Source organism: Nannospalax galili, unplaced genomic scaffold, assembly GCF_000622305.1.
Source record: "Nannospalax galili isolate Female #2095 unplaced genomic scaffold, S.galili_v1.0 scaffold318, whole genome shotgun sequence".
Lineage (NCBI taxonomy): Eukaryota > Metazoa > Chordata > Mammalia > Rodentia > Spalacidae > Nannospalax > Nannospalax galili.
The window spans coordinates 4,498,431-4,513,658 of NW_008341889.1; the positions used below are offsets into that span (position 1 = coordinate 4,498,431).

At 39.9% G+C, this 15,228-nt stretch overlaps 1 protein-coding gene across 2 annotated transcripts in view; it reads left to right on the forward strand.

Moving 5' to 3' along the window:
* Positions 1-15,228, forward strand: part of Slain2 (SLAIN motif family member 2) — a 59,545-nt gene that overhangs the window by 10,390 nt on the left and 33,927 nt on the right. For both annotated transcript variants that reach the window (XM_008837704.3, XM_008837703.3), the window contains exon 2: positions 10,702-10,850. In XM_008837704.3, coding sequence (XP_008835926.1) covers positions 10,702-10,850 — 149 coding nt within the window. The remainder of the gene's footprint in view (positions 1-10,701; positions 10,851-15,228) is intronic.

A 15,228-nucleotide genomic window follows, 5' to 3' on the forward strand; every position in this document is an offset into this window, starting at 1 on the left:
TCTTTTTGAGACAGGTCTCCCTGTAGCCCCAGCTGTCCTGGAACTCACTATGTAGACCAGTGGCCTTGAACTCACAGAGATCCACCTGCCTCTGCCTCCCGAGTACTGGGATTAAAGGCGTGTGCCACCAAGCCTTGCCCTTTTTTCTTATTTTTAAAAAAATTTAGTTTTATTTTTAGTACAAGTGTTTTGCTTACATATATGCAAGTGTACTATGTGTATGCAATACCCATGGCAGCAGTACCCAGAAGAGGGCATTGGATCCCCTGGAACTGGGAGTTACAGATCATTGTTAGCTGCCGTGTGGGTACTGGGAATCAAACCCAGGTTCTCTGAAAGAACAGCCAGTGCTCTTAACCACTGAGCTGTCTTTCTACCCCAGTTGTTGTTTTTGTTGATAGAGTTCTCACTGGGTAGCCAGGCTACCTTGAACTCAATACCATCCCTACCTCATCCTCTCAAGTACTGTGGTTGCAGGCATGAGCCACCATACCCAGTTAGCACCATTCATTTTTGTAGCTCTTGTTTCCCAGGTAAAATAATAATTAAAATAATAATTCTGTGCTCCCCCCAGGCCTTGGCGACTAACTTAATAGTCTAAGTAGCTCATTGCTAATTTACCTTTTTCCTGGATTTACTTGCTTTTACTGGAATAGTTCATGAACATTCATGCCTCTGAGCGTTTGATGTTCATTCTGTACATAGTTCCTTTTCTTCCTCTTGCCAAAATTTTATTCTTTAAGCCTCAACTCAAAATTTCTCTTTTATGAAATGATTACTTTTTTATGTAGTTTATTCTGTCTTCAACATTCACTCATCACTGTGTATCTGTTTTGTCTTTTGAGACAGGGTCTCCCTATAGCCTCAGTTGACCTGGAGCTCTCTATGTAGACAGGCTGGACTTGAACTTGAAGAGATTCACCTGCCTCTGCACTGTATATCTGTTTTAGAGTGTATTTAACACAACAGTGTTTTGCTTTGGTCTCTAGGCTTAATTCTGAGCAGTTTAAGCAGAACCATAGTACCTTATGTACCTTTATATTTCTAGACCATAGCATTGTGTGTGGTAAAAATTGAGTTACATTAAAATGGTTTGAATCAGTCTGATTATTACAAGTATATTATGCTAAAATAAGGTGAAGCTACCAGGTGTGGGTGGTGCACACCTTTAATCCCAGCACTCAGGAGGTAGAGGCAGAAGGATCTCTGAGTTTGAGGCCAGCCTGGTCTAAATAGCGATTTTCAGACCAGCTGATGATACAGGGAGATACTGTCTCAAAAAAAAAAAAAAAAAAAAAAAAAAAAAACATCATCATCAAAAGTTCATGCATAACCCTTAACACTAGTTACAGAGGAGGAATTTTGTAGTCTAAATAAGAACATAATTGAACCTTTACTCTCCTGTGCTGAATTAACACATAAACCTGGATCACTGATGTTGCTACACAGCATCATTGCTGCCACTGCTAGGTCTCATCGTTGGGATCACTCTACATATAAATCCTTGTATAAACTGCCAGGGAACTAGCTAATGCTCCAGTAGCCTAAAAGGGCTCCTTATCTTTACCTTGCATCTACTCAGACCCCTGTATTCTGGCCTTTTATTATGAACACATCTATAGCTACATCCATGTTAATGTGATTTCTACATGTTTTTAAAATTTATTATTTTTATTTAATGTATATGCATATTTTGCCTACATGTATGTAAATGCACCCGCATGTATACAATGCCTTCAGATAGGCCAGAAGAGGGTGCTGGGTTCCTTGGAACTGGAGTTACCAACAGTTGTTAGCTGCCATGTGGGTGCTAGGAACCAAACCTGGGGTCCTCTGCAAGAGTGGCCAGTGCTCTAAACCACTAAGCCATCTCTCCAGCCCCACATGTTTTTGTTTTTGTTTTGTTTTTTGGTCTTTTTGAGACAGGTTCACTCTGTAGACCAGGCTGGCCTCAAACTCAACAGACATCTGCCTGCCTCTGCCTCTCAAGTGCTGGGTTTAAAGGCATGCGCCACCATGCCTTTGTTTTTTAAAGAAACAATTTGATCATGAAGTAGCAGAATTAAGTATAAGCAGATTTACATATTTTTTAAATAATGATTTGTATTAGTCAAAACACACTACCTTGATAATGTTGTGATAAGTTTCATAGCAAAATGAACTTGTAAAAGCCTGAAAAGCTTGAAGGGTTTCAGTAACGTAGGCTTGTTTTATCTGTTCAATTTACTCAGCATCACATCCTCTAAGATCTTTTGTTTGGGAATCTAAATTATGGAGGAAATGAACATCTTTAAGAACAAGCTAAATTATTTATGAGGAAGGTTTTAAACTAGCAAGGGCTCAAAAAACATAAAAAACAGTGTGTTTTCATCTGAGAAAAACCTCAGATTCTGGAATAAAATTGCAACTCTTCTGAAGGATATTTTTTTGACTGTACGGAAAGAAAAAAATGAAATATGAGGACTAATAGACAGGATAGCAGAGTATTAAAGTGTCTGTGTGAAACATGCATAACAGTTTTGAAAGAGAAAATGAAACGGGAAGTATTTAGCTAAAAACTAGTGATTTATACTTGATGAGGAATGAATCACACTGCCCCCATGTTTACTAGAAGGAAATCTCTTCCCTTCTGCTTCTGCTGATCTCTCTGTAAGAAGTTGTTTTTTGTTCTTTTGTCTTTTTGAGACAGGGTCTCCCTGTAGCCCCAGCTGTCCTGGAACTCACTATGTAGACCAGGCTGGCCTGGAACTCACAGAGATCCGCCTGCCTCTGCCTCCCAAGTGCTGGGATTAAAGGCGTGTGCCACCACGCCCAACTGTAAGAGGTTTTAAAAATGCAGTCCAGGTGGCTGCTGAGAGTCATTTTGCTGAAAAGAATAAGAAGGAGTGGATCAGGTTAAGGAATGGGGCTTAATGGGTGCCATCAAGGTAGCAAAGAGGTTCTTCCTATGAATTTAGTACTTAAACACTATCACATTTTTTTATGTATTATTTTTATTTTGTGTATATGAGTGTATTGCCTGCATGTAAGTGCACCTGTGATGTGCAGTGCCCTCAGAGGTCAGAAGAGGGCATTAGAGCCCTTGGAACTGGAATTACAGATGTTTGTTAGCTACTATGTGGGTGCTGGGAACTGAACCCTGTCCCCTGCAGGAACAGCCAATGCGCTTTAACCACTGAGCCATCTCTCCAGCCCTTAATCACATTTTTAGTCATAATGAAATTAGATGGCAGTGTAACCTTTGGGTTTTTCAAGACATCATATTTTTATAAGTACCTAAGTAGTAGGTTTAGAACGAGCTACCTCTTTCTTTTAGTATTTTTTTCTTTTTTTGGTCTTTTTGAGACAGGGTCTCCCTGTAGCTCCAGGTGGCCTGGAACCTGCTATGTAGACGAGGCTGGCCTTAAACTCACATAGATCCACCTGTCTCTGCCTCCCGAGTGCTGGGATTAAAGGTGTGCACCACTACGCCCAGCTCTTTTAGTAATTTTTAAAAAATATTTTTATTTTATGTATATGCATGTATTACCTACATGTATGTAAATGTACCCATGTCATGCAATACCCACAGAGGACGGAAGAGGTCTTCAGATCCCCTGGAACTGGAGTTACAGACAGTTGTTAGCTGCTATGTGGGTGCTGGAATTCAAACCCATGTCTTCTGTAAGAACAACCAGTGTTCTTAACCACTGAGCCATCTCTCCAACCCCTCTTTTAGTAATTTTAAAATATGAATGTGCATATCCTTTGAATGGGCTTCTCATTTTTCTTCCAATAGGAAATAATGGATCTTATATTGACTTGTCATTATGAAATTCCTACTTGTCATTGGTTAACTTTATCCAAGGCTTATTTGAAGAGCGTTAAAAACAAACCCCTCAAATCTTAGAAACCTGAATGTAGAGGCATGGAACTTGATAAGCAAGCACCAAAAGTCTCTGTGACAGTGCAGTATATAAGTGAAAGACTAATAATCTCCATGTGAGAAACATAGCCTACCTTTATATTAGCTCACCTTTGAATTCCTGTCCTAAAGCATGCCTGGCCAATGGTAGCTGCTACCCAGATGCTTACATGACTAAGTAGAGCACCATACTAAGCTTTCAAGATTTTTCTTTTGTCTTTTTTTTTTTTTTTCCTGGTCTCCCTGTAGTCCCAGCTGACGTGTAGCTCTGTGTAGACCAGGGTGGTCTCAAACTCAGAGATCAGCCTGCCTCTGCCTCCCAAGTGCTGGGATTAAAGGCCTGGCCAGAACTTTCAAGATTTTTAGTTCTCTCTCTTTTTTTTAAATATTATTTTTATTTTATGTGTATTGCCTGCATGTATGTGAGTGCACCCGTGTCATGCAGTGCCTCAGAGGTCAGAAGAGAGCTCCAGATTCCCCTGGAACTGGAGTCGTAGTTGCCATGTGGGTGCTAGGAATCGAGCCCAGGTCCTCTGCAAGAGCAGTCAGTGCTCTTAACCACTGAGCCATCTCTCCAGCCCCAAGATTTTTAGTTCTTTTAAAAAAACATTTCATATGTATGAGTGTTTTGCCTGCATGCATGTAAGTGCATCCATGTCATGTGCCCATGGAAGTCAGAGGAGGGCGTCGGAGTCCCTAGAACTGGAGTTACAGACTGTTATTAGGTGTCATGTGGGTACTAGGAACCAAACTCAGATCCTCTACAAGAGCAGTCAGTGCTCTTAACCACTGAGCTATTTCTCCAGCCTTGTTTTCAAGATTTTTGGAGTTTGTTATTTTAATTTCCTCTCCAATTGCAGTGACAGAATACCCTGACAAAAACAGCTTAGGGAGAAAGGGGTTTCTTTTAACTCAAACTTCCAGGTCACAAGTCTCATTGCCAGAAGTCAAAGCAATAGGAACTTGAAACAATCACATCCCGTCAAGAGCAGAGAGAAATGAATGCAGCTCAGTTTCTTCAGTCTTACAGTCTAAGACCCAAACCCAGGGATTAACGCACCTACAGCAGACTGGGTCTTCCCACATCAGTTTATGTATGTCAAGTTGACAGTTAAAACTATCCACAGCTGGAAATGGAATGTACATAGAATTCAGTTCTCCCTGAAAATAATAATAGCTCATAGGAGAAATGTTTATATGGACTTAAACGTGAGATCTAAGACTTTGGACCTGAGTCCATTTGGAAGGGTGTTTCTTACTGTCTGTCAGAATCAAAAGTACAGGGCAGACCAGGACCACTGCATTTGAATAGGATGGAGGAAAGGCCTGTGAACACACTTACTCGGAGTGAGGTTTGTTAGCGAACAAATAAGAAATAAAGTTGAAGTGTGTACAATTAATGCAAATAATTGAAAATAATTTTAAAATAAAATAATTCTTGTGGCTGGCCTGTGAAATCTAGGAAATATTGGAATGTTCTTAGTGAAATGGTCTTTTGGAAAGATTAGTATGGCCACAGAATGGGGGAGGGTCTCAGCTGCCTTCACTTTACTACTTCCTGTGTCTTGAAACATAGAACTTCAGTTCAAGACAGAGTATTGAAGCCGTGGTGAAAATCCTTCTGTGCCATTGCAATTACTTAACTGGGTTGCCTGAAAGCCATCAATCAGGCTGTCATTTACCTAAGAAGGAAATCAGAGATAACATTTTGGTTTCAAGATTGTTTCCTTCCTCTTTGAAAACGGCTACTTGTTTTAGTGGTTTTTGTGGTGCTGGAGTTTGGACCCAGGGCCTTGTTCTTGGGGCAAGCAATAGTTCTAGTCCAAAAGCAACCAATTAAAAAATGCTATTTTGATCTACTGATCCTATTATATAAAGATAATCTTAAAATAAGATTTCTAACTTTGTCTTTGGGCTAAGTAATTCTTTGTTGTGGGGACTGCTCTGGGCAATATAGGCTGTCTGCCAGGATCTTTGGCCAACCACAAATGTCTCAAATGTCTAGACTCTTCCTAATTCTAAATTTAGTTGTATAAGCAGAGCATAGTGTGCCATCCTACTCTGGCATGTGTCTTAAAATATAGGTGAATTTCTTCAGGCATTTCAGATACCTAATATTTCAGGCTAATCTGTTAGATTAGATTTTTTTCCTATTATCTGGCTACCTGGCACGTAATTTTCACCAAGTAAATAAGATTTTAATAGCTGTGCCATCTTGGACAAGTTACTTGTCTCACTGGGTCTTAGCGACTTCATCTTAAAATAGGTATGGTAATAGCTCCTATTTCATAGGCTGGTTATAAAGATAAGAGAGTTTATTGATTTATATGAAGCAATGTATTTTAGTGGTTTAGAATTATGCTTCAGTGTGGGTAAAACTACTTTTATTAATAGAAGTTGGTAGCATATGTGTGTGTGGTCACATGATGTACATGGGTACCAAGGATCTGGTCCTTAGGCTTGTACAGCAAGAACTCTACCCACTGAGCTGTCGCCCTAGCCTTAATGAAAGATTTTGGGGGGGGATTCATTTTTTGAGTGTTTTGCCTGGATGTATGTAAGTGCACCTGTGTCATGTGATGCCTGCAGAGGCTAGAAGAGGGTGTCAGATCCCCCAGGGACTGGAGTTACAAGTGATTATGAACCACCATGTGGGTGCTAAGAACCAAATCTGGGTCCTCTGCAGTAGTAGCCAGTGCTCTTAACTACTGAGCCATCTCTCCAATCCCTATGAAAGTTCTTTGTTTTTTGGTCTTTTTGAGACAGGGTCTCCCTGTAGCACCAGTTTGCCTGGGATTAAAGGCGTGTACCACCACGCCCTGCCCTCGATGAAAGTTTTTTGTTTTTTATTTTTGAAACAGGGTCTCCTTGTAGCCCCAGCTGGCCTGGAACTCACTAAGTAGACCAGGCTGGCCTCAAACTCACAGAGATCGGCCTGCCTCTGCCTCCCATGTGCTGGGATTAAAGGTGTGTGCCACCATGCCTGGCTTGATGAAAAATTTTAAACTATGAAATTATATTATCTATATTACTGAAAGTTCTTACACTTGAAAAATAGTCATACTCAGGGGTCGGGGAGATAGTTCAATCAGTAAAATGCTTGCCACACAATTATGAAGATCTGAGTTCAATCCCAAGAACCCTTGTTAAAAGCCAGGCATAGTGGTGTATGCTTATAGTACCAACCCTGGGGAGGCAGAGACAGGTGGGTCCTGGGGCTCAGTGATCAGCTAGCCTAACATATTCAGTGAGTTCCAAGCCAAATGAGAGATCCCCTCCCAAACAAGGTGGATGGCACCTGATGATATCTGAGGTTGACCTCTGGTCTCCACACATGGGTGTGTACACATATGTATGTGACTCCCCATACATGACCACACACAGTGAAAGTTACATGCTTGGTTGTTCCAGCTATATATTTTACAGATGTGTAAGTGCCATAACCCAGAATGTAACTTCCTACTATCAACCTCATGTCATACACATTCATAATCACTATTCTAATAACCTCATGCATAAGTTATATTAAGTGTTTAATTCCTTTGTAATAATTGTTCAAAGAGCCAATTTATGTCTGGTTTGTTTTTTGTTTTTTGTTTTGTTTTGGTTTTTTGGTCTTTTTGAGACAGGGTGTCCCTGTGGCCCTGGCTGGCCTGGAACTCACTGTGTAGACCAGGCTAGCCTTGAACTCACAGAGATCCACCTGCCTCTGCCTCTGGAGTGCTAGGATTAAAGGCATGTACCACCACGCCCAGCAATGTCTGTTTTTTAAAAAATTATACTTATTATTGTGTATGTGTGTATGGATGTGTACTGCTATGACATGCATGCTGAAGTCCGAGGGCAACTTGTGGGAGTCCTTCTTTCTTTCAACCATGTGGGTCCCAGGAATTGAGCTCAGGTTGTCAGACTTAGCAGCAAGTACCTTTACTCACTGAGCCATTTTTGGCCTTTGAAACAGTGTATGCTGCTAAGAGGCCCAAGGACATTTTGACTTTTAGCCAAGAAACAGGCTACTTTTCTTTGGGGTCTTTTTACCCTAACTGCCTAGCCAATTCCTACCTCCTATTCTTATCACACCATCCTCCAAATTGCCAATAGGGCCAATAGACCACTCAGCTTTTTCCATCTTGAACAAGAAGCAGGGTGAGGCAATTGGAGTACCCCTTCAGTGGGTGTATCTAAAAGACTCCCAAATTGCACAACTCTTATCTGTAGGGGGAAAAGAAAGCCCTTGGATCTTGAATAGGAGATGTGAAGGAGAAGTAAGGGCAAGAGTAATTAGCATTACAAGTTCTAGACAGGGAACTAGACAAAAGCCAGAACAGGGCAGTTTGATAAAATTATTTTTAAGAAGTCCATGTGCTTCTGAGAAATGAGCAAAGAGAATAATATAGGTAGTAATTGCAAGGTTTTTGTTTGTTTTGTTTTGGTGTTTTTGAGACAGGGTCTCCCTGTAGCCCCAGCTGACCATGTAGACCAGGCTGGCCTTGAACTCACAGAGATCCACTCGCCTCTGCCTCCAAGTGCTGGGATCAAAGGCGTGCTATTGCAAGTGTTTTTTATTTTAAATTTTTTTCTTAATTCAGAGATTTAATTTGGTCTTCCTAAAAGTAGATTCAGGTATGAGACAGTTGAGCTCATGTATCCTCCGACAGGTAGCAATACTTTGAAATGTCAACCAAATGTTCTCTAGCCAAAGAAATCATTTTGTGCCAGAACCCTCCATTTCTAGCTTTGGGGCAGTGACAGGACACTGGTAAAGAGTGTAGGATAATGTCGCTATGCTGGAGATTGTCAGTCATTCTCTTGTCACTGTGGGCAGGGAAGTTACCCCATTAGCTTTCCTCTGCTAATGGAAGGAAGGAGTGGTCACTTCACTTCTTAGAACAGGAAAGTAGGAAAGGCAGTTGGTAAAACTAGGTGACTGATTACTGAGAAGGGTAGGACATAAAAGGATGCAGAAATCTCAAGTTACTTGTAAGTGACTAGCATTTGTAACTGAAAGTATGGTAGTGCCACGGCTAGAAACAGGAAAGATGGGGATGGTCAGAAGTTGGGGGGATTTATTGTGAGTGGAGTGATGTGGTTTCATTGGATTGGCTTTTAATTAATGAGTTTTTGTTCATTTAATTTATAGTAGGAGTTATATTTTAATTAAACTAAAAACACCCTGCAGCATTCCGTAAGCATTCTCAAAATATAATTTATAATGCCCTGAAATTTACCTATACTTGTATTGTTTATATACCATAAGATTCTGAAAATTGTACAATTCAGTAAATTTCATGTATTTGCAATTATCAAGCCATTGCCATAACCCTGACTACCATCATTTTTCAGCATATTTATCACCCTGAAAAGAAAAAGAAGCCCACAGCCACCTCCAGCCCTAGGCACACTCCATGTCCTTTTCTAGGCATTTCATAAAGATAGAATGTTACAGTATATGTGTGTGCATGCGTGCGTGCGTGCGTGCGTGCGTGCGTGTGTGTGTGTGTGTGTGTGTGTGTGTGTTTGGCTTCTTTATCTAAATGCTTTCAGAGCTACATGTGTTCCTTGTACTTTTTAGCATGAGTTCTATAGCTAACCAGTTAGTGTAGAGAAAAATTATGTTAAAAGTTGTGAAAATGTCATAAAAGTGATTAATAATGTTAACCATATAGAGGTTGAATTTGCTACCTATTTGCTGGTGGAGTATCAAAATGTAAAAATTAGGGAAGTTTTTAAGGTGAGGAAGCTGGGATAGAGATTTGTGACAAAACATAAGAGAATGAACCACATTGGTTTCTTTTTGACTAAAATGGTCATTTACTCTGTATAATCTTGATTATCTTTGTCAAAGCTAAATGTTAGTACCAGACATAAGGTAGAAAGAGGGGATAGAAAAGTTTGCATTGTTCGTGAAAGTAGTTGGTCTACTCTGGTATTGTAGACATATATTTATTTAAATATTTACACTAGGCCAGCATTTAATACTATTGGCTTAATTTGATTAAAGTAAAATAAGACATGGTCAACTCCTTCTTGAGACATCTGTGTAGCTATATCAAAGCAATATTGCATTTCCTCTGTAAATTCCACTAAAATGCCTAAATTCCCAAACCACCCTCATTATAGACATTCACATTTTTCACAAGAAATCACACTTGAAATAATTTTTAATTGCTAATATAACCTGAGGTAATCCTAGGAAAAACTACAGTGTAGAAATTTAAGTACACTTTACCCTTTCCACTCACCTTTCCCCTTCTGTATACCTTCTCTAAGAGCTTGTAAAACACCATCCCTTTCTTTTCTAATACTAATTTAGTAGGTGGCTCATGTTAAGTCACTAAGGATTTGAAATGCTGGTCTTCTCAGACATGTCGGTGTTTATGAAGTACTGTGTCTGGTAGATTGCGGTACGTGTTAGGTGGGAAGGAAAATGGCAGGTGGAGTCCCTCCTGCTTCCAGTAGATTAATAGCATGGCTACATTAGGAAGTTAGTAAAGTACTGGTGAAAACAGAATAAACTATTGTGAAGACAAGTTTCTTCATAGCTCTAATTATCTGAGAAAAGTAAGAGACATTTTGAGAAGTCTTCATTTGGATTCATTTAGTGCTTGAGATTTGGGGTTATATTTAGTGTAGTATCATTTTCTTGTACAGTAAGTAGATGTGACTTTAAACATACCCCATTATTTTATCAATCCTCCCAATTTAAATCTATGCAAAAGATCCCTACTTTATAAAAATCCTGTGCTTGATAATGAATGTTACCCTTTTGTTGTTGTTGTATTTTTGTTTTTTTCTAGGCTATACTCATCACCAAAGAAAAAACTTACACCAATGCAGAAATCTGTTAGTCCGTTAGTTTGGTGCAGGCAAGTTCTGGATTACCCAAGTCCTGACGTCGAATGTGCTAAAAAGTCTCTTATCCACAAACTTGACCAGACTATGTCAGGTATGTCTCTAATTTTACTTGTGAATTCATTAATTTTATTTAGTCAGAAACATTGGTGCATATTTAGAAAGGCAATTCTTGCTGGATGGCCTTTTCTGAATCTCATCATATATACCATCATGAGGGCTAGATTCGTGTGATAGCATTTTTTTTTTTTTTAATTCGTTTAGCTGGGCTTGGTGGCACACGCCTTTAATCCCAGCACTCGGGAGGCAGAGACAGGTGGATCTTTGAGTTTGAGGCCAGCCTAGTCTATATAATGAGTTCCAGGACAGCTGGGGCTACAAGGAGACCTTGTCTCAAAAAAAGACAAAAAAAAAAAAAAAATTCATTTAGTTCTACTTTAGGGGGTCATATATATCAAACTGTGAATTTTATCTAGTCTAACTTAAAAGTCATTTTAAAAAATGTTTGTCTCTGTCACCTAAAATCATCTCACACACATTTTGAGAAATTAATTGGCTTGAAACAGATGAAGAATCCAAAAGACCTCCTCTCACTCAAGCACTTAACTACTCGCTGACTCTTCACATTTCTTAGCTCCTGTGAGCTCAGTTTCCTCATCAGAGTGATGAAATGATAACTGGATGTGAAAGAACCTAGCGTGTTTCCTGGCTTGCAGTAGAGTGCTCAGTAAATAGACTCAATTTCATTTCCCTTCTTTGTTAGATCTCGATCTCTCTCTCTCTCTCTCTCTCTCTCTCTCTCTCTCTCTCTCTCTCTCTCTCTCTCTCTCTGTACTTGTTTTAAATTGTGTTTATGCTCTTGTTTAATAGCATTCACATGCTTATAAATGTGTCCAGGGCTATTTTCACATTTAATGGAGCTTGCCAGTTTGGCTAGAAATATAGGAAAAGTGTTGACTTTTTCTTTGCAGTTCTCTCTTTAAGAATCACTGTTTATGAAATACTTGTGTAATAAAATGATTAGTGGTACTGAATAGGTTTTTTTTTTTTTTTCCACTTGTCTGTGTATGTATGTGTGGTGCTCATGTGGTGTGTACACATGTGAAAGCCAGAAGTAGATGTTGGGTGCCTTACTTGATTTCTCTCCTCCTTAGTTTTTTGAGATACAGTTTCTCTCTGAACCTGGAACTCACTGATTTGGCCAGGCTGGCTGGCCATTGAGCACCAAGGATCTACCTGTCCCCTCTATCCCCTCTAGCACTCAGGTTGCAGATGGCTGCTGTGCTCAAGTTCTTTATGTGGGTGCTGGGGGTCTGCCCTCAAGTCCTCATGTTTGTTGGCAGGCACTTTACCAAATGAGCCATCCCCCCAGCTTCTTTCTGTTTTTAGGGTTTGTATTTCCTTTGCAGCCAGGTACTTAAAATTGCTTGTCTTGTCTTTATTGTAGAAATGTATCCTCCTTGGTTAGAGTTTAAGCTGAAAGTAGTCCAGGAAGCAGAGAGGAGAGTAGGTAAATAGGCTGGCATGCTGTAAGGAGTAATGTTTATTATGTGCAAATAACTTATAGGAAGTAATTACAGAGCCACTGAATCTGTTTTGACAGTAGCCCTTTTGTTTTTCTTTTCTTTCTTTCCTTTTTTTTTTTTTTTTTTTTTTTTTCTTTTTTTTTTTTTTTTTTTTTTGGTCTTTTTGAGACAGGGTCTCCCTGTAGCCCCAGCTGGCCTTGAACTCACAGAAATCTGTCTGCCTCTGCCTTCTGAGTGCTGGGATTAAAGGCGTGCACCACCACGAGAGGTAAGAAGCCCTTTTGAAAAAGCAAATAGCTTTTATGTAAGTTTCAAGGTGTTTTTTGTCTCAATATGAATTCTTTTTAGAATTATACTCTGGAATTTGATTTTTAATATAGTCAGTCCATGATTGATTGAAACAGACTGTTAGAAATCTGTAGACAGTGTGAAATTAAAATTTCCAGGTAATTTCAGTCAGATGATATTATTAGGCATTTATTGAGAATATTCCTGAGATGCTGGGGAGATGACTTGGTAGGTAAGAGTGCTTATTGTGGTAAACCTGAGGATTGGAGTCCATATCCACCTCTAACCCAACGTGGTGAGGGGTAGAGACAGGAGGATTGCTAAGACTTGCTGGCTGCCAACATAGCTAGGTTCAGAGACAGACTCTGTCTCAAGAGAATAAGGCAGAGGGTGATAAAGCAGAGTACACTTCGCCTTCATTTGGCCTTTAAACATGCACTGGCACATGCCCGTGAAGGCCAGAGGGTGTCAGATCCCCTGGAACTGAATTACTCAAGGGTAATTCAGTAGGGTCTTCCTACCTCAGTTAATGAACATAATCTAGATAATCCCCCAGTAAACCAGTCCAGAGACGTCTCTTCTTTGGTCAGTATACATCTGTCAGGTTGACAGTATTAACCATCACAGGATTGGTGATGACAGTTGGACTGTGTATGCTGGGAAGTATAGGAAAAAAAGCCATTTTCCTCTTCCCTCATCACACAATCATCAACACAGAAGACTTCTATGGTGTCAAAAAATGTGGGGATATCTCCACACCAGCCATCAAGTAATTAGTTCTGTAGCAGACATCATCTGGGTATCCTTAAATTCAGTTCATTCAATTCAGGCACTGTCAACCTGGAAGTAATGTCAGATCTTACAGATTTAGGGTTCATTCTTAGAAGGCTGTCCCCCAACTTAATATGCCAATCAAGTTCTAGGTCATGACCCCTGCTTCTGATTGACCACCTATAATTAGGGTTTTCATAACCCTTCATCAGGTTTGAATACTTTGCTAGAGCAGCTCACAGAACTCAGGGAAGCAAGTTTATCAGTTTATGTATAAGATCTTACAAATAATAACAGGTGTAGAGATGCTTACCAGAAACAGAGAAAGATCTCCATGCCCTCTCTAGGCATACCACATGTTTAGCTATCTGGAAACTCTTTGAATCTATACCCTGTTGTGTATTTGTGTGTGTATGTGTGTGTGTGTGTGTGTGTGCATGCATGTATTTATGTATGTGAATATATGTGTGTACAGGTATGCATGGAGGCCAGAAATTAGCATCGGGCATCTTCCTCAATCTCTCTCCTCATATATTGAGACAGGTCTTTCACTCGAACCCAGAACTTATTGATACAGGAGCCTAGTCTAGTCAGCTTGCTTGGCAGTGAGGGTGGGGGATTGTCTCTAGCTCTCAAACCCTGGGATTATAGACAGGCCCACACACCCTTCAGGTCAACATGCTCTCCTGACATTTACGTAAGTGCTAGGGATCCAAATTCTAGTCTTCATATTTGCAAAACAGGTGCTTTACCTACTGAGCTATCTCCCCAGTCCCTCACTTTGAGTCTTTATGGCAACTTAATTCCATAGACATGACTGAAATGATTGAAGCATGGACAACTGTGTCAAAATGTTGGACAGAAAAGGTATGATAAATTAGGTAGGGAAATCAACAAGGCCTCTGTCCTCAGATTCTTCAGCTTCCTTTCTTTTTTTTCCCCCCTTTGGTCTTTTTGAGACAGGGTCTCCCTGTAGCCCCAGCTGTCCTGGAACTCACTATGTAGACCAGGCTGGCCTTGAACTCACAGAGATCCACCTGCCTCTGCCTCCCAAGTGCACCACCTCTCCCGGCTCATCAGCTTCCTTTCTTGTATGAAACAAGACCCCCTTCTGAAATAAGACTTTTTTTTTTTTTTAATTTTATTTATTTTTATTTTATGTGTATGCGTGTATTGCCTACATGTACGTAAGTGCACCAGTGTTGTGCAATGCCCGTGGAGGACAGAAGAGGCTGTCGGATCCCCTGGAACTGGAGTGACAGTGTCATGTGGGTTCTGGGATTCAAACCTGGGTCTTCTGTGTTCTTAACTGCTGAGTCATCTCCAGTACCCAAAGGCAGATTTTTTTTTTTTACACTTATCATCCCTTAGCATTCTTCATACCATCAATGTGCTGCTTAATATACTTTGTGTATTTTCAATACACAACTTTTTTTAACTTTTATTTATTTTTATGTGTATGAGTGTTATGCCTGCATGTAGGTAAGTGCACCTGTGTCATGCATTGCCTGCAGAGGACAGAAGAGGCCGTCAGATCCCCTGGAACTGGAATTATGAACAGTTGTTAGCTGCCATGTGGGTGCTGGGATTCAAACCTGGGTCTTCTACGAGAACAACCAGTGTTCTTTTTGTTGTTGTTGTTGTTGTTCTTAAATGGCATTACTTTATTTTTTATTTTTATTTTTTTAATTTTTAATAACTACATGATTTCACTACAGATTTAACATATTCAGTAACACACTCCAGAGCAAGAGTACATCTCCTTCACAAGTGGGTGAAGTTTCTAGGTTCACAGTTGAGGTAATAGTTATACAATATTGAACTCAGTATAAGCCCTGTAAGACATAAAATTGAATGAGTTTTTAACCTTTAAAAAAGATCTCCATT